Here is a 23,444-nt window from a genome sequence, read left to right as displayed (position 1 = left end):
TTCCAGCCTGGGTGACAGAATGAAATTCCATCTCAAAAAAAAAAAAAAGAAAAGAAAAAAAAAAAAAAAAAGAAATGGCCGGGCACGGTGGCTCACTCCTGTAATCCCAGCACTTTGGGAGGCCGATGTGGGCGGATCACCTCAGGTCAGGAGTTCAAGACCAGCCTGACCAACAAGGCAAAACCCCATCTGTATAAAAAAAATAAAAGTGGATGAAGTATTGATGTCTGCTATAATGTAGTATCATGGTAAGTGACAGAAATCAGATGCAAAACATCACATATTATTCCATTTATATGAAAAGTCCAGACATCATAGGCAAATCCATACAAATGAGTGGTTAACTGGAGCTGGGAGTTTGGGCGAAAACAGAGGGATGACCGCTTAGTGGTATAGGGGTGATGAAAATGTTCTAAAATTAGGCCAGACACTGTGGCTCACACCTGTAATCCCAGCACTTTGAGAAGTGGAGGTGGGAGGATTGCTTGAGCCCAGGAGTTCAAGACCGGCCTGGGCAACATAGTGAGACGCCCCCCATCTTAAATAAATAATAAAAGTACGGCCCGGCACGGTGGCTCACACCTATAATCCCAACACTTTGGGAGTCCGAGGCAGGTGGATCACGAGGTCAGGAGATCAAGACCATCCTGGTCAATATGGTAAAACTCCGTCTCTACTGAAAATACAAAAAATTAGCTGGGCATGGTGGCACGTGCCTGTAATCCCAGCTACTCGGGAGGCTGAGGCAGGAGAATTGCCTGAACCCAGGAGGTGGAGGTTGCAGTGAGCCGAGATCACCCCATTGCACTCCAGTCTGGGTAACAAGAGCGAAACTCCGTCTAAAAAACAAAATAATAATAATAATAATAATAAAACCATAAGAAACTGTTCTAAAACTTGTCCGCGTGGTTGTGGTTTCCTGTGAATAGGGGCCCCATTGCAAAGTGAGGTCAGTTACAGAACATAAAGGGGATTATCCCTGTTGAGCACCATCTGCCAGGATTTCAACGTCCAGCCCACAGTCCTAAGATTGCAGACCGGAGCCCCACAGGATGAGGAGGAAAAAAGGGAGAATTTCCTGGCCAAGGACCTCCTGGGAACAAAGTCCAGACCGCTGGTTTTATGAAAGGTGGGAGCATGGCGCCGCCTAGTGGCAGTTCGTGTGAGTGCGCCCAGCTTCTGTTAACTGCACCCACACGTTCTCTGGCTACCGATTCCTAGAAGCAGAGCTCCCAGTGCTCAGCCCAAAACTAGGGGCTCATGAAGAACATAGCAGAGCCTCAGAGGTTCAGTGGAGCACACTGGAACTGACCAGGCTTTGTTGTTCTGACTCGGAGCTGCACGCTCCCAATCCCCAGGAGACAAGACAGAGCCAAAAGGTCTGGGTTTGAATCCTGGCCCCACCACTTATAGGTGTGATGGTTTAAAAAGATGTGCACACACTTTTAAAAGCTTAAGTCTCAGCCTAGAGACTTAGCAACACAAGACCCAGTCCCTACAAAAAAGGAAATAAATCAGCTGGGCGCCAGATCTCAGCATATCACTCCGACTGGTCCTGAACTCCTGGGCTGAGGTGATCCTCCTGCCTCAGCCTCCCAAAGTGCTGGGATAACAGGTGTGAGCCACTGTGGCTGAGCTGAAATGCAATTATTTAGGAAGCTGAAACAAGCACAGAGATGAGTTACAACTAAAATTTTAAAAGCAGCTTACCACCGGGTTTTGTTTTTGTTTTTGGTTTTGGTTTTTGGTTTTTTTGAGACAGGGTCTCACTCTATCTGGCTGGAGTACAGTGGTGCAATCTCAGCTCCCTGCAACCTCTGCCTCCTGGGCTCACACCATCCTCCTGCCTCAGCCTCCAGAGTAGCTGGGTCTACAGGTGTGCACCACCACATCTGGCTTAATTTTTTTTTTTTTCGTAGTGTCACTTTTTTTTTTTTAATAAAAAATATGGAATGCTTCACGAATTTACGTGTCATCCTTGCACAGGGGCCGTGCTAGTATCTGTATCGTTCCAAATGTAGTATATGTGCTGCTGAAGCGAGCACTGCAGTATCACTTTTTTGCTCAGGTTGGTCTGGTACTCCCGAGCCCAAGCAATCTGCCTGCCTCAGCCTTCCAAGGTGCTGAGATTACAGGCATGAGCCGCCATGCCGAGCCTAAATTAATCTTCTATTCTGTAAACTCTGAGATATACGTATTATATGATATACAACATCATACGATACAACATCATGGAAAAATCTGAGTTTTACAGAAACTCCCAGTTACAGCTAACCACTCACATGTATACATCTGGTTTACATATTATTTATGTAAGCCATATATTGTATATCATAAAATTCACCCATTTAAAATGTACAATTCAAAACACATAGACCAATTGAACAAAATAGATAACGCAGAAATAAAGCCACACGCTTATAACCACCTGATCTTCAACAAACTTGACAAAAATAAGCAATGGAGGCTAGGTATAGTGGCTCACACCTGTAATCGCAGAACCTTCGAAGGCACAGGCAGAGGACTGCCCGAGCCCAAGAGTTTGACACGGGCCCAGGCAACGTGGCAAGACCCCGTCTCCATCCCCCTCCCCACCGCCAAAAAAAAATACAAAAAAATTATTCCAGTGTGGTTGCGGGCACCTGCAGTTCCAGCTACTAGAGAGGCTGAGGCAGGAGGATCACCTGAGCCAGGGAGGTTGAGGCTGTAGTGAGCCTTGGTTGTGCCACTGCACTCCAGCCTAGGAGACAGAGCAAGACCCTGTCTCAAAAAAAATAGGAACCGGAAAAGGACTCCCAATTATTGGTCAATAAATGGTAGTAAGATAACTGACTATCCATGTGCAGAAGAATGAAACTGGACCCCATCGCCGTATACAACGATCAACTCAAGACAGATTAAACACTCAAATGGAATCAAGACTACAGAAATCCTAGAAGAACAGCTAGGAAATACCCTTCTCGACGCCGGCCTTAAGTCCTTCAAAGTAATTGCAACAAATACAAAAATTGACAGTGGGACCTAATTACACTAAAGCACTTCTGCACAGCAAGAGAAGCTACCAGAGTAAACAGCCTGCAGAAAGGGAGAAAATATAAACAAACTATGCCACTAACAAAAATCGAGTATCCAAAATCTATAAGGAACTTAAGAATCCAAACACAAACAACCTAAGATCATTAAAAGACTGTCAACTTGACTGGATTGGAGGATGCTAAGTACTGATCCTGGGTGTGTCTGTGAGGGTGCGGCCAAAGGAGATGGACATTTGAATCGCTGGGCTGGGGAACGCAGACCCACCTTCAATCTGGGTAGACACCAGCTTATCATCTGCCAGCGCAGCTAGAATATAAAACAAGCAGAAAAACACCAGACTAGACGGGCCTAGGCTCCCAGCCTATACCTTTCTCCCCAGCTGTATGCTTCCTGCCCTCAGACATCAGACTCCAGGTTCTTCGGCTTTGGGATTCGGACTGGCTTCCTTGCTCCTCAGCTTGCAGACAGTTAATCACATGAGTTAATACTCCTTCATAAACTCCCCTTTATACATGTATATGTGTGTATGTGTGTGTGTGGTAGGGTATGTGTATATATATATATATATATATATAAGTATTTATATATATATATCTCCCCTATTATATAAATTTACATCCTTTAATATATATATGCTATAACAGGAGATAGATGTAGATATATATACCCGATACACCACTCTATTAAAAAGTGGGCAAAGGACATAACAGATACTTTGCAAAAGAATATATACAGGCCAGCCAGGCGCGGTGGCTCAAGCCTGTAATCCCAGCACTTTGGGAGGCTGAGGCGGGTGGATCACGAGGTCGAGAGATCGAGACCATCCTGGTCAACATGGTGAAACCCCGTCTCTACTAAAAATACAAAAAATTAGCTGGGCATGGTGGCACGTGCCTGTAATCCCAGCTACTCAGGAGGCTGAGGCAGGAGAATTGCCTGAACCCAGGAGGCGGAGGTTGCGGTGAGCCGAGATCGCGCCATTGCACTCCAGCCTGGGTAACAAGAGTGAAACTCCGTCTCAAAAAATAAAATAAAATAAAATAAAATAAAAACGAATATATACAGGCAGCCAACGAACATGAAAAAATGCTCGACATCACTAATTGTCAGAGAAATGCACATCAAAACCACAATGAGATACCTTCTTTCACCAGTCAATGGCTTTTATTGGAAAGCCAAAAATAATTAGATGTTGACAGGGCTGTGGCAAAAGGAACGCTTACATACTGCTGGTGGGAATGTAAGTTAGTTCCGCTCCTGTGGACTTTGCAGATTTCTTTCTGAAAGAACCAGAAACAGAACTACCATGGGGCTGGGCACGGTGGCTCACACCTGTAATCCCAGCACTTTGGGAGGCCGAGGCAGGCGGATCATGAGGTCAAGAGATCAAGACCATACTGGTCAACATGGTGAAAGCCCGTATCTACTAAAAATATAAAAATTAACTGGGCATGATGGTGTGTGCCTTGTAGTCCCAGCTACTCAGGAGGCTGAGGCACTAGTATCCCTTGAACCCGGGAGGCAGAGGTTGAAATGAGCCAAGATTGCGCCACTGCACTCCAGCCTTGCAACAGAGTGAGACTCCATCTCAAAATAGATAAATAAATAAAAGAATTACCATTCAACTCACCAATCCCATTACTAGGTACACATCCAAAGGAAAATACACTGTTATACTGAAAGGACACCTACACCCGTATGTTCACTGCAGCACTATTCACAACAGCAAACACGTACAGTCAACTCAAGGGCCCGTCAACAAGCAATTGGATTTTTGAGATGGAGTCTCACTCTTGTTGCCCAGGCTAGAATGCAATGGCACAATCTTGGCTCAATGCAACCTCTCCCTCCCTGGGTTCTGTAAGGTCTTTTAAGCTGACTGACAGTGCTATGGACGCCACGTTACCCTCTGTGACCTGCACGGACACCCCAGAAGAGTTTCTGGAAAATCTAAAGCAACAAGAAGACCATGAAAAGAGGAAAAAATGATCAACTCTGCCGGGCACGGTGGCTCATGCCTGTAATCCCAACACTTTGGGAGGCCGAGGCAGGTGGATCACGAGGTCAGGAGATTAAGACCATCCTGGTCAACATGGTGAAACTCCGTCTCTACTAAAAATACAAAAAATTAGCTGGGCATGGTGGCATGTGCCTGTAATCCCAGGTACTCGGGAGGCTGAGGCAGGAGAATTGCCTGAACCAAGAGGTGGAGGTTGCAGTGAGCCGAGATCACGCCATTGCACTCCAGCCTGGGTAGCAAGAGCAAAACTCCGTCTCAAAAAAATAAAATAATAATAATAAAAATATAAGAAAATGTTCTAAAAGTTGTCCGCATGGTCGTGGTTTCCTGTGAATAGGGGCCCCAAAGCAAAGTGAGGTCAGTTACAGAACATAAAGGGGATTATCCCTGTGGAGCACCATCTGCCAGGATTTCAAGGTCCAGCCTACAGTCCTAAGATTGCAGACCAGAGCCCCACAGGATGAGGAGGAAAAAAGGGAGAATTTCCTGGCCAAGGACCTCCTGGGATCAAAGTCCAGACCGCTGGTTTTATGAAAGGTGGGAGCATGGCGCCGCCTAGTGGCAGTTCATGTGAGTGCGCCCAGCTTCTGTTAACTGCACCCACACGTTCTCTGGCTACCGATTCCTAGAAGCAGAGCTCCCAGTGGTCAGCCCGAAACTAGGGGCTCATGAAGAACATAGCAGAGCCTCAGAGGTTCAGTGGAGCACACTGGAACTGACCAGGCTTTGTTGTTCTGACTCGGAGCTGCACGCTCCCAATCCCCAGGAGACAAGACAGAGCCATAAGGTCTGGGTTTGAATCCTGGTCCCACCACTTATAGGTGTGATGGTTTAAAAGTATGTCCACACACTTTGAAAAGCTTAAGTCTCAGCCTAGAGACTTAACAACACAAGACCCAGTCCCTACAAAAAAGGAAATAAATGAGCTGGGCACCAGATCTCAGCATATCACTCCGACTGGTCCTGAACTCCTGGGCTGAGGTGATCCTCCTGCCTCAGCCTCCCAAAGTGCTGGGATTACAGGTATCAGTCACTGGGCCTGGCACCCTCACAGCTCTTGATGTTAGCATCCCTGTAAGTTGTTCTGCAGACTATGTGAACCCATCCAGGTGAAGCACTTGCTTCCTGGCACATGGCACATGTGAAACTGTCCCCATAAACGTTATGAAATTAATCAGGAAAGGAAGTAGAGAAACAAATGAAAATAAGCCCAGCTGGCAACACATTCAGCCTTCCTTACTAGGTCACCTTGCTTGCTCTCCAACCTGCTTGCTCACAGCTGCCTGATGCTGATTGTCCTGGAATCACACAGACCGTGTTACAAGAACACAGTTTCCCTTCCCTGCTCTGTAGATGACAAATGGAATGTCATGAAACACTGTTTTTCCTTGGAGATATTATTTCAGGTCCTGCACACCGATGAAACCACTGACAGCTGGTCTGAATGGCCCCCCAAGAGCTGACTCACCAAAGAACGCAGTTTCCATGTCCCAATGACTTCATTCCCTTTCCTTGACCAAACAATAAACCCAACTTTCCAGCCCCTCACCCTCCCCAATCCCCTTAAAAGCCCCATTCTGGCCGGGTGTGGTGGCTCACACCTGTAATCCCAGCACTTTGGGAGGCCAAAGTGGGCAGATCACAAGGTCAAGAGATTGAGACCAGCCTGGCCAACATGGTGAAACCCTGTCTCTACTAAAAGTACAAAAATTAGCTAGGCATGGTAGCGTGCACCTGTAGTCCCAGCTACTTGGGAGGCTGAGACAGGAGAATCACTTGAACCAGGGAGGCAGAGGTTGCAAAGTTGCAGTGAGCAGAGATAGCACCATTGCATTCCAGCCTGGCAACAGAGCGAGATTCCGTCTCAAAAAAAAAAAAAAAAACAAAACAAAACACCACCACCACCGTCAAGAAAACCCACTCCACAACTCCTTGGGGAGATGGACTTGAGGGCCTCCTCCCATCTCCTGTGATCACAAAGCTCTTTCTCTGATGCAAACCCTGCTGTCTCAGTGTCATTGGCCTGTTCCCGCGCCATGGGCGTACGAACCTGTTGGTCCCATAACAAATTTGTCCAACAGCTGTTACCTATTATTCTTGCTGCTGTCACTGAAAACCCACCTTTGCCAGCACTATCCGAGTCTGAACCATCATCGTCATCTTTTAAGAGTACCTCCAGAGTGCTGGTGTTGTTATCATACACCACGCAGTACTTCACACACTCCAGGTCCACAGACTCCGGGAGAAGATATTCATTCATTTTCTTAAAAAAACACAAGAGAGGCCTGTTGGTGGGTAGGTTTGGTTGAGCAGAGACTCCTTGCATACCAGCACTGGGAGGAGCTAAGACTGCACTCTCTCGCCTGACTACAGACACAGGCACAGAAGCACTGAGACAGTGGATGGAGAGTCTGTTAAATCACTCTGCAACTGTGTCCCCTTCTGATAAAGGCTGACCACAGCTGACTGGACCAGACAGAAAAGCCTGACCAAAGAACAGCTCGCCTGCTGACTGGTCCACAGCCTGTTAGGTGCCCTGGTGTCAGAGAAACTGTGGTCAATTGAATTGTGACATCCTTTCTCATAGAGAGAGTGTTTGGCACGGGAGACTGAATCTAGAAGCACCAGACTGGATGTGGGGGTTTGCGCCTGTAATCCCAGCACTTTGGGAGGCCAAGGCAGGAGGACTGCTTGAGACCAGGAGTTCGAGACCAGCCTGGGCAACACAGCAAGACCCCTGTCTCTATGAAAAAAAAAAAATACAAAAATCAGCCAAGCACGGTGGCATGTTCCTATAGTCCCAGCTACTCAGGAGGCTGAGGTGGGAGGATCACTTGAGCCCAGGAGATGGAGGCTGCAGTGAGTTGTGATTGTGTTGCTGCACTCCAGCCTGGGTGACAGAACAAGACCCTGTCCCAAAACAACAACAAAACACAATAAAAAAAACACCCAAAAAGAAGGCAGTAAGTAGACAGTGTGAAGAGCAGAAGTCATGAGTGAGCAGAAGGAATGAGATGAACTGGAAGATCAAATATGGCTGGTCATGGTGGCTCATGCCTATAATCCCAGCTGCCTGGGAGGCTGAAGTGGGAGGATTGCTTGAACCCTGGAGTTCACTGCAAGGCTGCAGCGAGCTATGATTGCAACACTGCACTCAAGCCTGGGTGACAGAGTAAGACTCTGTCTTAAAAACAAAAACAGGTTGGCCGGGCGCGGTGGCTCAAGCCTGTAATCCCAGCACTTTGGGAGGCCGAGGCGGGTGGATCACGAGGTCAAGAGATCGAGACCATCCTGGTCAGCATGGTGAAACCCCCGTCTCTACTAAAAAATACAAAAAATTAGCTGGGCATGGTGGCGCGTGCCTGTAATCCCAGCTACTCGGGAGACTGAGGCAGGAGAATTGCCTGAACCCAGGAGGCGGAGGTTGCGGTGAGCCCGAGATCGGGCCATTGCACTCCAGCCTGGGTAACAAGAGCGAAACTCCGTCTCAAAAAAAAAAAAAAAAAAAACAAAAAAAAAAACAGACACTATGGATGATAAGATGTACTACCAATCTGATCAGGAGTGCGCACAAAAGAGGGACTTCTTGGCAGATAATACTCCAGGCAAGGCAAAGATGCAGCCGGTTTCCAAACCTAAACGAGCTGGCTTTAGGACCCAGAGACCCTGAAGGCCAGATCTCCTTTGAGCTCTCCTTCTCTCCCCTTCCCCCTGCACATTGACTTCCCCTTCTCAGAGGATTTCCTCCAGGGGTTTGAGCCACACACCCTGGCAATGCTCAGACTCCCGTCTTCCCAGTTCCACCACCAGGCTGGACAGAGATACCCTTCTCTAATTCCAATTCTGATTGGCTCAGCTTTCATCCCAGACCCATGACCAATCACTGCGGCCAGGGTCCTAGATATGATTTTATGTTAGAGACAGGGTCTCGCTGTATTGCCCAGGCTGGACTGCAGTGGTGCAGTCATAGCTTGTTGCAGCCTTGAACTCCTGGGCTCAAATGATCCTCCCCCTTCAGCCTCCTGAGTGGCTGGGACCACGGGCACACACCACCATGCCTGGCTAATTTATCTCTCTCTATATATATATATTTGAAGATACAAAAAAGCCAGGTGTGGACTATAGTAGCACCTGTAGTACCAGCTACTCAGGAGGCTGAGGTGAGCAGATCGCTTGAGCCTGGGAGGTAGAGGCTGCAGTGAGCTATATTGTACCACTGTACTCCAGCCTGGGTGACAGAGCAAGACCTGTCTCAAAATAACAACAAGGCCAGGTGCAGTGGCTCATGCCTGTAATCCCAGCACTTTGGGAGGTCAAGGCAGGCAGATTACCTGAGGCCAGGAGTTCGAGATCAGCCTGGCCAACAGGGTAAAACCCCATCTCTACTAAAAATACAAAAATTGGCCGGGCGCGGTGGCTCAAGCCTGTAATCCTAGCACTTTGGGAGGCCGAGGCGGGTGGATCATGAGGTCAAGAGATCGAGACCATCCTGGTCAACAAGGTGAAACCCCCTCTCTACTAAAAATACAAAAAATCAGCTGGGCATGGTGGCGCGTGCCTGTAATCCCAGCTACTCAGGAGGCTGAGGCAGGAGAATTGCCTGAACCCAGGAGCCGGAGGTTGCGGTGAGCCGAGATCGCGCCATTGCACTCCAGCCTGGGTAACAAGAGTGAAACTCCATCTCAAAAAAAAAAAAAAAAAAAAAAAATACAAAAATTAGTCAAGTGTGGTGGCGCATGCCTGTAGTCCCAGCTACTCAGGAGGCTGAGGCCGAGGCTGAGGCAGGAGAGAGGCTTGACCCTAGGAGCTAGAGGTTGCAGTGAGCCGAGATCGCATCACTGCACTCGAGCCTGGGTGACAGGGTGAAACTCTTTTTCAAAATGACAACAACAACCAACACTCAAAAAGAAGGCAGTAAACAAATGCCTTCTGGGGTCCCACTATGTTGTCCAGGCTGGTCTTGAACTCTTGGACTCAAGTGGTCTCAGACCACCTTAGCCTCCAGAAGTGCTGGGATTATAGGCACAAGCCACTGCGCCTGGCCAGGATGTTATTTTAGAGAGTGCCACTAGAAACCCACGGTTTGAGCAGAGAGAGGAGAAGTTGCCCCCAAAAGTGGGGAGGTATTGGGCGGAAAAACAAAAGATGTTCACCACCCCCACTTTTTGGGAAGGAGACACTACCATATTAAAAATACAAATCAGGCCGGGCCTAGTGCTCAGACCTGTCATCCCAGCACTTTGGGAGGTTGAGGAGAGGGGATTACTTGAACCCGGCAGTTCAAGACCAGCCTGAGCAACATAGCGAGACCTCATTTCTACAAGAAATACAAGTTAGCTGAGTATGATAGTGCATGCCTATGGTCCCAGCTACTGGGAAGGCTAAGATGGGAGGATTGCTTGATCCTAGGAGTTCAAAGCTGCAGTGAGCAGTGATGGCGCCAATGCACTCCAGCCTGGGTGACAGAGTGCGTCCCTGTCTCAAAACAAAAAAACAAACAAACAAATAAAAAACAGGCTGGGCGAAGTGGCTCATGCCTGTAATCCTAGGGAGGCCAAGGCAGGCAGATAGCCTGAGCTCAGGCATTCAAGACCAGCCTGGGCAACAGGGTAAATCCCCATCTCTACTAAAATACCAAAAAAAAAAAAAAAAAAAAAATTAGCTGGGTGTGATGGCGCACGTCTGTAGTCCCAGCTATTCGGAAGGCTGAGGTGAGAGAATTGCTTGAACCCAGGAGGCAGAGGTTACACTGAGCCAAGATCGCCACTGCACTCCAGCGTGAGTGAGAGAGCAGCACTCTGTGCAAATCAACAGTAGGTACAAATCCCGTTTTCAAAAAGTGTTACAGTATGGGATACACATGCATCACAGAAGTGAGGAAATGTGGCGGTACAGCGCTGCCGAGGCGTCTGTGAGAGTGGACGTGTACTGTGGATGAGGCTGGAGAGAGATGTGGTCAGATCCAAGGCTGAGAACACAGAGCTGGGAGCCTTTCTGTCCTGCTGGGGCTGGGGATGCCCAGAAGGCCTCAATCTGCAAACTGGGATGTTGGGGAGGGAAGGCAAGCAGCCTAAATGAGAGGCGCTGAGGGGCAGAGGCAAAGAGAATGTCTGTTTCCCAGAGCAGGAGGTACTGCCAGAATCAAAGAAATACACAGACTTGAGAGCTCAGTGGGAACAAAGGCCCATACACCACGAGGGGCTCTGAATAGGTTGAAGAAAGAGGCCTTCAATGGGGATTAACAGTGAGATGGTGGGCCTGGTGTGGTGGCTTACACCTGCTATCCCAGCACTTTGGGAGGCTGAGGCAGGCGGATCCCTTGAGATCAGGAATTAAAGACCAGCCTGGCCAATGTGGCAAAACTCCATCTCTACTAAAAATACAAAAATTAGCTGGGCACGGTGGCAGGGGCCTGCAACCCCAGCTACTTGGGAGACTGAGGCAGGACAATTGCTTGAACCTGGGACATGGAGGTTGCAGTGAGCCGAGATTGCACCACTGCACTCCAGCGTGGGCAGATAGAACAAGATTCTGTCTCAAACAAATAAATAAATAAATAAATAAATAAAAGATCTCCAAAAAAAAAAAAAAAAAAAAATCCTGGAAAAATATACCCCGCCCATGCTCCTTGCTGAGTCATTGAGTTATGTGTAGAAAAAGGAGCAGAGATGGGGTGCATAAGAGTACAGTGAGAATGGGGAGTAAAGGAGAATTTTTGAAGACAAAATTTTCTTTTTTTTTGAGACAGGGTCTCAAAATGATATTTTCTCATTTTTGAACCCGGGAGGTGGAGATTGCAGTGAGCCAAGATCACGCCAATGCACTCCAGCCTGGGAGACAGGGCAAGACTCTGTCTCAAAAAAAAAAAAAAAAAAAAGAAAGAAAATGAAGGTGAACCAAAGAGACAGAAAATCACAGAGAAGTCAAAGAGAGCCTCCGAGTGAAGGGCAGAGAATGTGATCAGGACTGAGGAGGACAGAGACGGATCCTGGGTGAAGGCGGTCAGGCTTCGCAATGCTTTGAGGGAGATGACACCCTGGAGGTGTGGGGAGAAGTTCTCACTGTAGTAGGGGACGTGGTGACTGCAGGGTTCTGTCCACTTCTCAGGAGGGGGAAGGGAAGATGCGATGGGAAGGAAAAAAGGGAGGGGCTTCCATCTTTGGATTATAGCCAATTATCTCTGGGGTTTATTGTGTGTTTGATGACTAGAACAGAAGGTCTGTGACAGCCTGGGCAACATAATAAGATCCTGTTTCAAAAAAAAAAAAAAAAAAAAAAATTGCCTAATGGCAGAAGTCTGTAGTCCCAGCTACTCAGGAGGCTGAGGTGGGAGAATGGCTTGAACCCAGGAGTTCAAGCCATGATTGTGCCATTGCACCCCTGCCCGGGTGACAGAGCAAGACCTTTCCCTAAAAATTAATTTAAAAATAAAACTCCAAAAATAAATATAAAAACAAAAAAATAAAATAAAAACAGAAAAAATAACTAAAAAGAAAAAAGAGGGCCGGGCGCGGTGGCTCAAGCCTGTAATCCCAGCACTTTGGGAGGCCGAGGCGGGTGGATCACGAGGTTGAGAGATCGAGACCATCCTGGTCAACATGGTGAAACCCCGTCTCTACTAAAAACACAAAAAATTAGCTGGGCATGGTGGCGCGTGCCTGTAATCCCAGCTACTCAGGAGGCTGAGGCAGCAGAATTGCCTGAACCCAGGAGGCGGAGGTTGCGGTGAGCCGAGATCGTGCCATTGCACTCCAGCCTGGGTAACAAGAGCGAAACTCCGTCTCAAAAAAAAAAAAAGAAAAAAGAGAGAGAGAAAGCCCCATGAGGGCAGGGACAATGAGCTCAGGCTGTTGTATTCTGTTGTATCCCCAAGGTCTGGAACAGTACCTGGCACATCAAGGAATTAAATCAATATCTGGCCAGGCTTGGTGGCTCACACGTGTGATCCCAGCGCTTTGGGTGGCCAGGCCGGGAGGACAGCTAGAGCCAGGAGTTCAACAGCAGCCTGGACAACACAGTGCAACCCCATTTCTACCAAAAATCCAAAAATTAGCCAGGCATGGTAGCAGCCCCTTGTAGTCTCAGCTACTCTGGAGGTTGAGTGGGGTAGGATCGCTTGAGCCCAGGAGGTTTTTTGAGACCAAGTTTCACTCTGTCACCCAGGCTGAAGTACAATGGTGTGATCTTAGCTCACGGCAACCTCCGCCTTCTGAGTAGCTCCCAAGAAATCAAGTGATTTCTCCTGCCTCAGCCTCCCGAGTAGCTGGGACTACAGGTGTGAGCTACCACACCCAGCTAATTTTTGTATTTTTAGTAGAGACGGGTTTCACCATGCTAGCCAGGCTGGTCTCAAACTCCTGACCTCAAGTGATCCACCAACCTCAGCCTCCCAAAGTAGTGCCGGGATTATAGATGTGAGCCATGTGTCTGGCCAAGCCTAGGAGTTTAAGGCTGCAGTGAGCTATGATTGTGCCACTGCACTCTAGCCTGGGTGACAGAGCAAGACACTTGTCTCAAAAAAAAAAAAAAAAGAAAAAGAAAAGAAAAGAAATCATTATTTGTCTAATGGAGTGTCGATAAATACTGAGGGATGGGAAGATACCTGAGAAAATGTGTGAGAGTGAGAGGTGTGGAAGACCACCACGGTGGATGCAGAGAAATCAGCCCAGCCTCTGCTGCCCGCTGGATTGAGGGTAAAACCTCCCCTTCTGGCCGGGCGCGGTGGCTCATACCTATAATCCCAGCACGTTGGGAGGCTGAGGCGGGTGGATCACGAGGTCAAGAGATCGAGACCATCCTGGTCAACATGGTGAAACCCCGTCTCTACTGAAAATACAAAAAATTAGCTGGGCGTGGTGATGCGTGCCTGTAATCCCAGCTACTCAGGAGGCTGAGGCAGGAGAATTGCCTGAACCCAGGAGGCGGACGTTGTGGTGAGCCGAGATCGTGCCATTGCACTCCAGCCTGGGTAACAAGAGCAAAATTCCATCTCAAAAAACAAACAAACAAACAAAAAATAAAAACCTCCCCTTCTTCCCTACCAGGCTGCAGGGTAGCCTGCCTCAGATTCTGGCTCTGCCCACGTACCTTCTTCACACGAAGTGCTGTAATCACGTGGCTCTCGTCATATTCCCGTTTGGAACGGACATCTGGAAAGGAAAAGCATTCAACTAAGAACTGGATTTGCAAAGGAACACACGACCAAACTACTTAGAGGGCTTCCATTGTCATCAACATCTATTTGTTGGACAGCTAAGGGATAGTCACTGTTGGTTTAAAACCCGAGATGCAGGGCTGCGGGATGGCGCACCCGGGGAGGCTGAGGCCGGGAGGCCTGGTCAACATGGCAAAACCCCATCTCTACTAAAAATACAAAAATTAGCTGGGTGTGGTGGCGCATGCCTGTAATCCCAGCTACTCAGGAGGTTGAGGAAAGAGAATCCCTTAAACCTGGCACGTGGAGGTTGAGGCGAGCCAACATCATGCTGTTGCATTCCAGCCTGGGCAACAGAGCAAGATTCTGTCTCAAAGAAAGAAAGAAATGGAGGAAGAAAGGGAGGTAGGGAGGGGAGGGAAGAAATCAAATCCGAAGTGAGCTCACACTAAATCCCCATCCAGGCTCGACTGCAGTGATCTCAGCATGATCTCAGCTCACTGCAACCTCTGCCTCCCAGGGTCAAGCAATTTTCCTGCCTTTGTCTCCCAAGACGTTGGGATGAGACAGCTTTCTAAAGCAGTGATCCCCAACCTTTTTAGCACCAGGGACCGGTTTCGTGGAAGACAATTTTTCCACAAAACAGGACAGTGGGGTTGGGATGAATTGTTATGACATTGAAATGTATATTGAAATAATTCTATAACGCACCACCACGTAGAATCAATGGGATCCCTGAGCTTGTGTGCTTGTTTTCCTGCAAGTAGACAGTCCCATCTGAGGGTGATGGGAGACAGTGACAGATCATCAGGCATTAGATTCTCATAAGGAGCGTGCCACCGACATCACTGGCATCTGCAGTTCACAGCAGGGTTCACACTCCTATGAGAATCTAATGCTGCAGCTGATCTGACAGGAGGCGGAGCTCAAGCAGGAAAGTGAGGGAAGGGGCATGGCTGTAACTACAGGTGAAGCCCCCCTGCTGCTCACCTTCTGCTGTTCAACCTGGCTCCTAATAGGCCACAGACTGGTACTGAGGTTTGGGGAACCCCTGTTTTTTTTCTTTTTTTTTTTTTTTTTCTTTTTTCTGAGACAGGGTCTCATTCTGTTGCCCAAGCTGGGAATGCAGTGGTGTGATCTCGGTTCACTCCAAACTCCACCTCCCGGGTTCAAGCGATTCTCCTGCCTCAGCCTCCCGAGTGTGGATAACCCCCCACATGGGCACCGAGGAAGGAGAGTGTGCAAACCCCAGGCACGATTAGTGCCTGAAGAATATCTTAAAGTGTTATTACTCAGTTATTTTCTTTGTATAATCCTTTATATATAATCATATTAGTTTACAGAATTAGTGCCTGAAGTATAACTTACTGCTTACATATATCTAGCTTATATAATCATACTTAGTACTTACATCTAGCATACTTAGTTCTATATAATCTTTCCATATAATTACATAGGTATTGTAGTCGGAGCTGTACCGACACATTTAGTGCTGATTTATAGAATCCTTCTACACAACCATATAGTAGTCTGTAGTAGGAGGAGGAATGCCTAGAGCAGTCACAGAACAGCAGCAGTACATGGGAAAACAGCCAGACCAGGACAAGAACCAAAGACCCAGGCAGCAGCGTCCCCGCCTGAAAGGACAAACGCTGTGTGGCAGGCTTGGGGCAGGAGCCTCTCCTCCTGATACAGGAGTTGTAGCACCTCGCATCCAGTTCCTGGGGAAAGTCGGCCTCAGGGCTGAGATCCTGGAAATAACCGAGAGAGAAGAACCCCTCTGCTGTGACCAGTCACGGCGGCTGTACACCCTGTCAGCCTTTTCTCGCTTCTGTGCTAGCTCAAATCCTCCTCCCATAAAATATCTTAGAGAAGAGCACAAGTCTGTCAGCTCCCACTGCATTGGCTTACAGTATCCTTCTGTTAGAAATCCTTTGTAATTCTCCGGCCCCCAGATAGGAAGTGTTGCGCATGACACCTGTTGCCCACAGCCCACCTCCTTCTCTTGGTGACCTAGTGGGGGTGGACCCCTTTTTTCTACACGACCCTCTACTACTATGCCCGGCACAGCCCCCTACTGCGCACGGCCCACCTCTCTGCCCAGGTGACATCATGGGTTGGCCCTCTCACCTGCTACTCACATGATTATGTATGTCCTATCATTAAGCCTATAGATGACCTCACTCACGACCCTTCCCCCTGCCTTGTACCCAATAAATACAGATGCTTCTGGACGTTTGGGGCCTCGCCTGTCTCTGCACATAGGTGGCGTGGACCCCCGAGCCCAGCTGCTCTTTTCCCATTTTTCTGTGTCCTGTCTCATTTCTCGGATCCTGCGCTTCGGCACAGCTACAGGGGACACCCCACAACCCTGTGGAGCCAATAGCCCTACACCGAGTAGCTGGAATTACAGGTGGAATTACAACACCATGCCTGGCTAATTTTTTTTAATTTTTAGTAGAGATGGGGTTTTGCCCTGTTGGCCCAGCTGGTCATGAACTCCTGGCCTCAACTGATTCACCCACCTCGGCCTCCCAAAGTGCCGGGATTACAGGCGTGTGCCCCCTCACCTGGTCCAGCGACCCCTGTTCTAAAGTCATTCATTCCCCCTACCAAAAGTTTAACTCATCAAAAATAATATTTGAAGGACACTGTGTTCAACCTCCCCCGTTTTTTTTCCCAAGTACTTACCCAATAAACAGAGATAGTTGGGTTCTATTAATCTGGATAGTTTTGTGACCTGATTCAGGATGTTGTAAAGCTCTGTCGGTTCACACAAAACCAAACGAGGCATCCTACTGGGAAGAATTAGAATGCACAGTGTAACACACCTCTATTTTAGATGAGTGATCACAAAGTAATATATTGAATTCAGCTTTTTTTTAACATCCTTCAAACAAAGATGACAGTAATCATGTAAGTGATCAGAAATGCTTTAAAACTGTGTAGTGAAATGTGTGCAGAGGAGAATAAAATCTTAAATACAACATATCTAGCCAGGCATGGTGGCAAACGCCTGTAACCCCAGGACTTTGGGCGGCTGAGGCAGGTGGATCACTTGAGGCCAGGAATTTGAGACTAGCCTGGCCGACATGTCTCTACTAAAAATACAGAAAAACTTGGCTGGGTGTGGTGGCTCACACCTGTAGTCCCAGGACTTTGGAAGGCTGAGGCGGGTGGATCACCTGAGGTCAGGAGTTCAACACCAGCTGGGCCAACATGGTGAAACCCTGTCTCAACTAAAAATACAAAAATATGCCAGTCATGGTGGTGAACACTTATAGTCCTAGCTACTCGGGGTGCTGAGGCAGGAGAATCACTGGAACCTGGGAGGCAGAGGCTACAGTGAGCCGAGATCACGCCACTGCACACCAGCGGAGGTGACAGAGTAAGATGCCGTCTCAAAAAAAAAAAAAAAAAAAAAATTAGCCAGGCATAGTGGCACATACCTGTAACCCCAGCTACTCAGGAGGCTGGGGGAAGAGAATCACTTGAACCCAGGAGGTGGAGGTTATAGCCAAGATCATGCCACTCCATTCTAGCCTGGGCAACAGAACGAGATTCCATCTCAAAAAAAAAAAAAAAAAAAAAATGTGGGGCTGGGCGCAGTGGCTCACACCTGTAATCCCAGCACTTTGGGAGGCCGAGGCGGGTGGATCACGAGGTCAAGAGATCGAGACCATCCTGGTCAACATGGTGAAACCCCGTCTCTACTAAAAATACAAAAAATTAGCTGGGCATGGTGGCGCGTGCCTGTAATCCCAGCTACTCAGGAGACTGAGGCAGGAGAATTGCCTGAACCCGGGAGGCGGAGGTTGTGATGAGCCAAGATCGCACCATTGCACTATGGCCTGGGTAACAAGAGCCGAAACTCCATCTCAAAAAAAAAAAAAAAAAAAAAAATGTGTAGTGAAATGTGGGCAGAGAGTAAAATCTTGAATACAACATTTCTGAGCCATATCCATATCACATGAGCTGTGAAACAGCTGCCAATTCATTTGTTCATTTAGCAAATAATTACTGAACACCTACAACGTCCCAGGCATTGGAAATAACTATGGTAAACACACTTGCCTTTATGGAGGTTACAGTCTAGCATGAAATGCAGACACTTGGGGAAAGAATTGCAAGGTGTAAGAGCACTATAAAAGATCTTCAGGCCATGCATAGTGACTCATACCTGTATTCTCAGCACTTTTGGGAGGCCTAGGCAGGAGGATAGCTGGATCCCAGGAGTTCAAGACCAACCTGGACCACATAGCAAGACCCTGTGACACAAATTAGCTAGGCATGGTGGTGTGCACCTACAGTCCCAGCTACTCAGGAGGCCAAGGTGGGGGGATTGCTCAAGCCCAGGAGTTCAAGACCAGCCTGGACAACATGGTGAGACCCATCCCTACAAAAAAAATTTCAAAAGTTAGCCAGGTGTGGGTGGCACATGCCTGTGCCCCCAGCAACTCAGGAGGCTGAGGTGGGAGAATCACTTGAGCCTGGGAGGTGAGGTTACATGATCATACCACTGCAATCCAGCCCAGGCAACAGAGTGAGACTCTGTCTTGGGAAAAAATAAAAAAAGGATCAGCTGGGTGTGGTGGCTCACACCTGTAATCCCAGCACTTTGGGAGGCTGAGGCGGGCACATCACCTCAGGTCAAGAGCTCGAGACCAGCCTGCCCAACATGGTGACATGAATCTCTACTAAAAATACAAAAATTAGCTGGGCGTGGTCACATGTACCTGTAAAATCGCTATTTGGGAGGCTGAGGCAGGAGAATTGCTTGAACCCAGGAGGCGGAGGTTGCAGTTGGCCGAGATTGCACCACTGCACTCCATCCTGGGTGACAGAGCAACTCCACCTCCAAAAAAAAAAAGAAAGAAAAGTAGGATCCATTGTCACAGGAGTACCTAAGACGAAGTTCTCACCTAGTTGGAGGAATGGGACAAGGGTTGTTAAGGATGTGACTGCTAAACTGAGACAGGAGGCTGGGCAAGAGCAGGAGGGAGACAAGGTGAAACAGAGGATAAGGACATTCTGCTGGGGGCAGGGGCAAGTGCAGTCCCTGGGAGAGTTCAAAGGAGCCTGGTGTGGCTCCACTAAGAGCTTGATACAACACCGCAGGGGCCAACACAGGTCGCCTCTGTGTTAGGGATCCCAACAGTCACTGCTGGCTGGGAAATCGCTGGTGTGTACAGAGCTAGGCTTGAGTTCCAGTTGGCAGAGCTGCTCTTGGAACATTGCCTCCTGGGCCCAGTTGTTTCTGGAAGGGTCAGGCCTGTGCGGCAGCTTCCTGCAGGAAGGCTACCTTTTATTTTAGTTTGGAGACAGGGTCTTGTGCTGTCAGCCACTCTGGAGTACAGTGGTATTGAAGAGGGAAAAGAAAAATTAATAAAACATAATATAAAAATAAAATTGGCCGGGCGCGGTGGCTCAAGCCTGTAATCCCAGCACTTTGGGAGGCCGAGGCGGGTGGATCACGAGGTCGAGAGATCGAGACCATCCTGGTCAACACGGTGAAACCCCGCCTCTACTAAAAATACAAAAAATTAGCTGGGCGTGGTGGCTCGTGCCTGTAATCCCAGCTACTCAGGAGGCTGAGGCAGGAGAATTGCCTGAACCCGGGAGGTGGAGGTTGCGGTGAGCCGAGATCGCGCCATTGCACTCCAGCCTGGGTAACAGGAGCGAAACTCCGTCTCAAAAAATAAATAAATAAAATAAAATAAAATTGACGCAGGAAAGAACAGCAGAAATTAAATTTTTCTTATACAAGCCAACTTCCCTGAGTCCTTCCCACTCCTGTGGAATTACATCCTGCCTTGCAAGTTTTTTAAGTTTATAAATTCTTGTATTCTTTTCTCTGTAGCCGGTATCTATAAGTTTCTGTAACACAGCAAAGGTCATTAAGAAATGCCCGAGCAGGCTGGACTCTAGCCTTCTAGGTGCTGCAGTGAGGACAACAGGTAAGATCCATGCTGGAATCCTTGAGCTCTGCAGATAGCAAGCATCTGTGCTGCAGAGCAAAAGTTAGATGTGAGCCTGAGTTTCGTGCCTTGTCGTTGCTTGATAAATTGTCTTTGTTCTGCACCTGCAAACTTATTTTTGTGCCACTGTATACTTCGTGTATAAAAAGTCAAGCTCTGTCTTTGTGGGGTGTGCAGCTATTTTGGATGTGAATCTGATCTGGGATGGTGTACCCCTAAAATAAACTCCTTCTGCAAGCTCAACAGTCTCTCCAGTCTCTAAAAGTCTGCAACATGTCTGGGGGCTCATCTGGGACTGGAGACGACAGGCTTGCTGTCTCCTTTGCCTGTGAGGCCAGGGCCCCGAGTCGAGGGAGACCCAAGAATGTAGGTGCCACCGGGAGGCTTCTCTCAAGAAGATCAGTTCTCCCAAGTCCCGGTGCCTTCCCTGGGCAGTGCAGAGGAACCGGGAAGAGGCTGCAGAATGACTTTAGGATCAGCGTGCTTTAGGAACCACAGTAAGACATTTGGGGCTTAAAGAAAAGGAAAGGAGGTCTGGAGCTTCAGTCACCTTCCAGGGAAGTGACTAGTAACCCTACCTAGTAGGGCTAGGGGAAGCAAGAGTGGCTCCCCGATTACAGTGAAACTCACCTAACGGGAACTTGATCAGCTTCAGTGATTATTAATGCAACCGATTATTAATTATTTTTGCCTCCGTCTAGCACCAATAAGCCAACCATTATTTGCCTTCCAATGGGGCAATTTTCAACTCACTTGGGCCAGCAGGGCTGGGGAGGAGAGAGCAGCTCACCGATTCAGATGAAACTCACATACCCACCAACATAGAAAAGGAAAGGCAAACACTGGGAAGGGGAGGTGTATGTGAAAGAGATGGTTCCGGGAGGAACCAACGCGGGGAGTGACTTGGGGGGACACAGGTCCCTCAGGGTGGACTGTGCACCCTGAGGCAAGCGTAGGACTGACCAGATCTAGGGCGATTCCGCATATGGCCCATAGGAGCTGCCCTATGACTGCAGCTGTCGTGGAGGGATTAAGGTGCTCTCCTGGCTAAGCAGCGCCTGAAACTCCTGTAGTGGGACCTGATTTGGCCTGTCCAGAACAAAAGGCTGGGTGACGGTGCGCCGCAAAGGGAGGAGATGGGAGGAGAAGCATTGAAACCAACTCCACTGGAGTGCATTCTGAGTAACTTTAAGGGTTTCAAGGAGATTACGGGGTTAAACTAACTCCTCAAAGGCTAAGAACTCTGTGAATTGGAATGGCCCTCTTTCAATGTCGGGTGGCCAGCTGAAGGGACAATAGATTGTGAAGTGGTTGACCGTATGTATTAGGTAGTGACTGGGGTCGGAGGACAATCTGGACACCCTGATCAGCACCCATACATTCACTCCTGGCTAAATGTAATACAATTAAATCCCAAGTGGCTCCAGCCCTATCAGTCAGTGTACTGTAAGACTTTAGTAGCTCCAGATGAACCCAAGGCAGTAAGGGAAACCACAATGCCCCTCACCCAGAAAGTAGGAGAGGGGAAGCAGGAAAGACAAGAAAAACCAGTCCTGCAAGCCCATCCAGAGGAGAGAGACTGCCCACCCCACTTATGTACGAATATAACCATCTTTGGCTAATCTGAGGCAAGGTGAAAGGAAAAGCAGCTGGCGAAGCAGGCTGCGCCACCCCTTGGCAAGGAATGGAAATACATACCCAGAGAAACCAAAGAAATGGGAAGAAACAGTTCTAGCAGACTCCAGCCCAGCCACACCCAAGCCTTGCAGATGCCCCTCTGGGAGACTAAGTCACAAATTTAACAGGATTACAGCCAAGTCAGTGGTGGGGAAAGGCTCTTTACTCACGAGCCCTCCACCACTGACCTCCCAAACTGGAAACAACACACCCCCTCCTACACAGAGAAGCCCCAAGCTATTACTGATCTAATGCAGTCTATCTTCTTGACTCACAACCCTACATAGGCAGACTGCCAGGAGCTCCTGTTCACGCTGCCCCTGTTAACAGAGGAGCGGCACAGAGTAACCCTGGCAACCCTCCAATACCTGGAGAGCAATGCCCCAGCAGGCATGGTTGATGCCCACCAATATGCCAAGAAGCATTACCTCATGACAGATCCCCAGTGGAACCTCAGTGATGCAGAAGAGTGATAACGCCTGCGAGCATTTAGGGAGGCCCTTCTAAATGGAATCAAGGCCGGAGGGAAGAAGGCCCTGAATATGGGAACAATTTCCGAGGTCCGTCAGAAGGCAGATGAAAGGCCCAGGTGGGTTCTGTGAAAGGTTCTGTGAGGCATACCGACCCTACACTTCATTTGATCCAGAGGCAGCAGGAAGTCAGTGCATGGTGAACGCAGCCTTTGTTAGTCAGGCTCAGAGTGATATTAGGAGAAAGCTCCAGAAACTGGAAGGGTTTAAGGTGTGACAGCCACTCAGCTCAGACAAGTGGCTCATGAAGTGTTCATCAACCGGGAGGAAGAGGCAAAAAGGGAGGCTAGGAGGGGAACGGATCAGAGGCTTAAGCGAAAGGCTGACCTGCTAGTGTCGGCCATCATGGAAAGGGGGGCAAATGCCGTGAGGGGTCACAGCCATGGTCGAGGACGAGAGAGAGAGGTTTAACTCAAGAAGACTTTGAGAATCGGCCTAAGCTAGGGAAGGATCAGTGTGCGATATGCAAAAGGAAAGGACACCAGAAGAAGGAATGCCCAGAAGGGAGGCTGGCGACAGTAATGAGAGACAGAAAAAGACACAGACTTGAAAAGCAAGTCGCCGCACCCTAGATGATCAGGATGCTGACCTCATCCACCTGGCAGGAGCTGAGAGCTGTGAGGACTGAGACAGACTGGGCTCCATTTCTTTAGGCCCCCAGGAGCCTACGGTCAGAACGGAGGTAGGAGGCCAAGAAATAGGCTTCATAGTAGACACTGGTGCTGAACACTCAGTAGTAACTCAACCAATTGGAACACTGACTAAATCATGCTACTATAATTGCAGTCACAGGCGTGGCAGAGAAAAGGGCTTCTACCCATCAAAAAGGTGTATTAGAGCAGGCGCCCACAAACTTTTTACACAGGGGGCCAGTTCACTGTCCCTCAGACCGTTGGAGGGCTGCCACATACTGTGCTCCTCTCACTGACCACCAATGAAAGAGGTGCCCCTTCCTGAAGTGCAGCGGGGGGCCGGATAAATGGCCTCAGGGGGCCACATGCGGCCCTCAGGCGGTAGTTTGGGGACGCCTGTATTAGAGGATGGGAAGT

General features: G+C 48.6%; 1 protein-coding gene and 1 non-coding gene across 5 annotated transcripts in view; both read right to left on the bottom strand.

The window, feature by feature from the left end:
• Positions 1-23,444, bottom strand: part of STYXL1 (serine/threonine/tyrosine interacting like 1) — a 71,612-nt gene that overhangs the window by 34,597 nt on the left and 13,571 nt on the right. For 2 of the 4 annotated variants that reach the window (XM_039460610.2, XM_039460611.2), the window contains exons 2-4: positions 16,902-17,008; positions 14,144-14,205; positions 7,178-7,319 (exon numbers count right to left, since the gene is read on the bottom strand). In XM_039460610.2, coding sequence (XP_039316544.1) covers positions 7,178-7,319; positions 14,144-14,205; positions 16,902-17,008 — 311 coding nt within the window. The remainder of the gene's footprint in view (positions 1-7,177; positions 7,320-14,143; positions 14,206-16,901; positions 17,009-23,444) is intronic. The other 2 variants (XM_074390604.1, XM_039460613.2) reach the window with 1 other exon arrangement.
• On the bottom strand, positions 1,942-2,045 carry LOC120360484 (U6 spliceosomal RNA). Its single transcript, XR_005576972.2, has one exon. It is a non-coding gene; the product is annotated as a U6 spliceosomal RNA (small nuclear RNA).

The sequence above is a fragment of the Saimiri boliviensis genome, chromosome 20, assembly GCF_048565385.1.
Source record: "Saimiri boliviensis isolate mSaiBol1 chromosome 20, mSaiBol1.pri, whole genome shotgun sequence".
Classification (NCBI taxonomy): Eukaryota; Metazoa; Chordata; class Mammalia; order Primates; family Cebidae; genus Saimiri; species Saimiri boliviensis.
The sequence above is the reverse complement of the archived record's forward strand: the minus strand, read 5'-3'. Positions and strand labels throughout refer to the sequence as shown.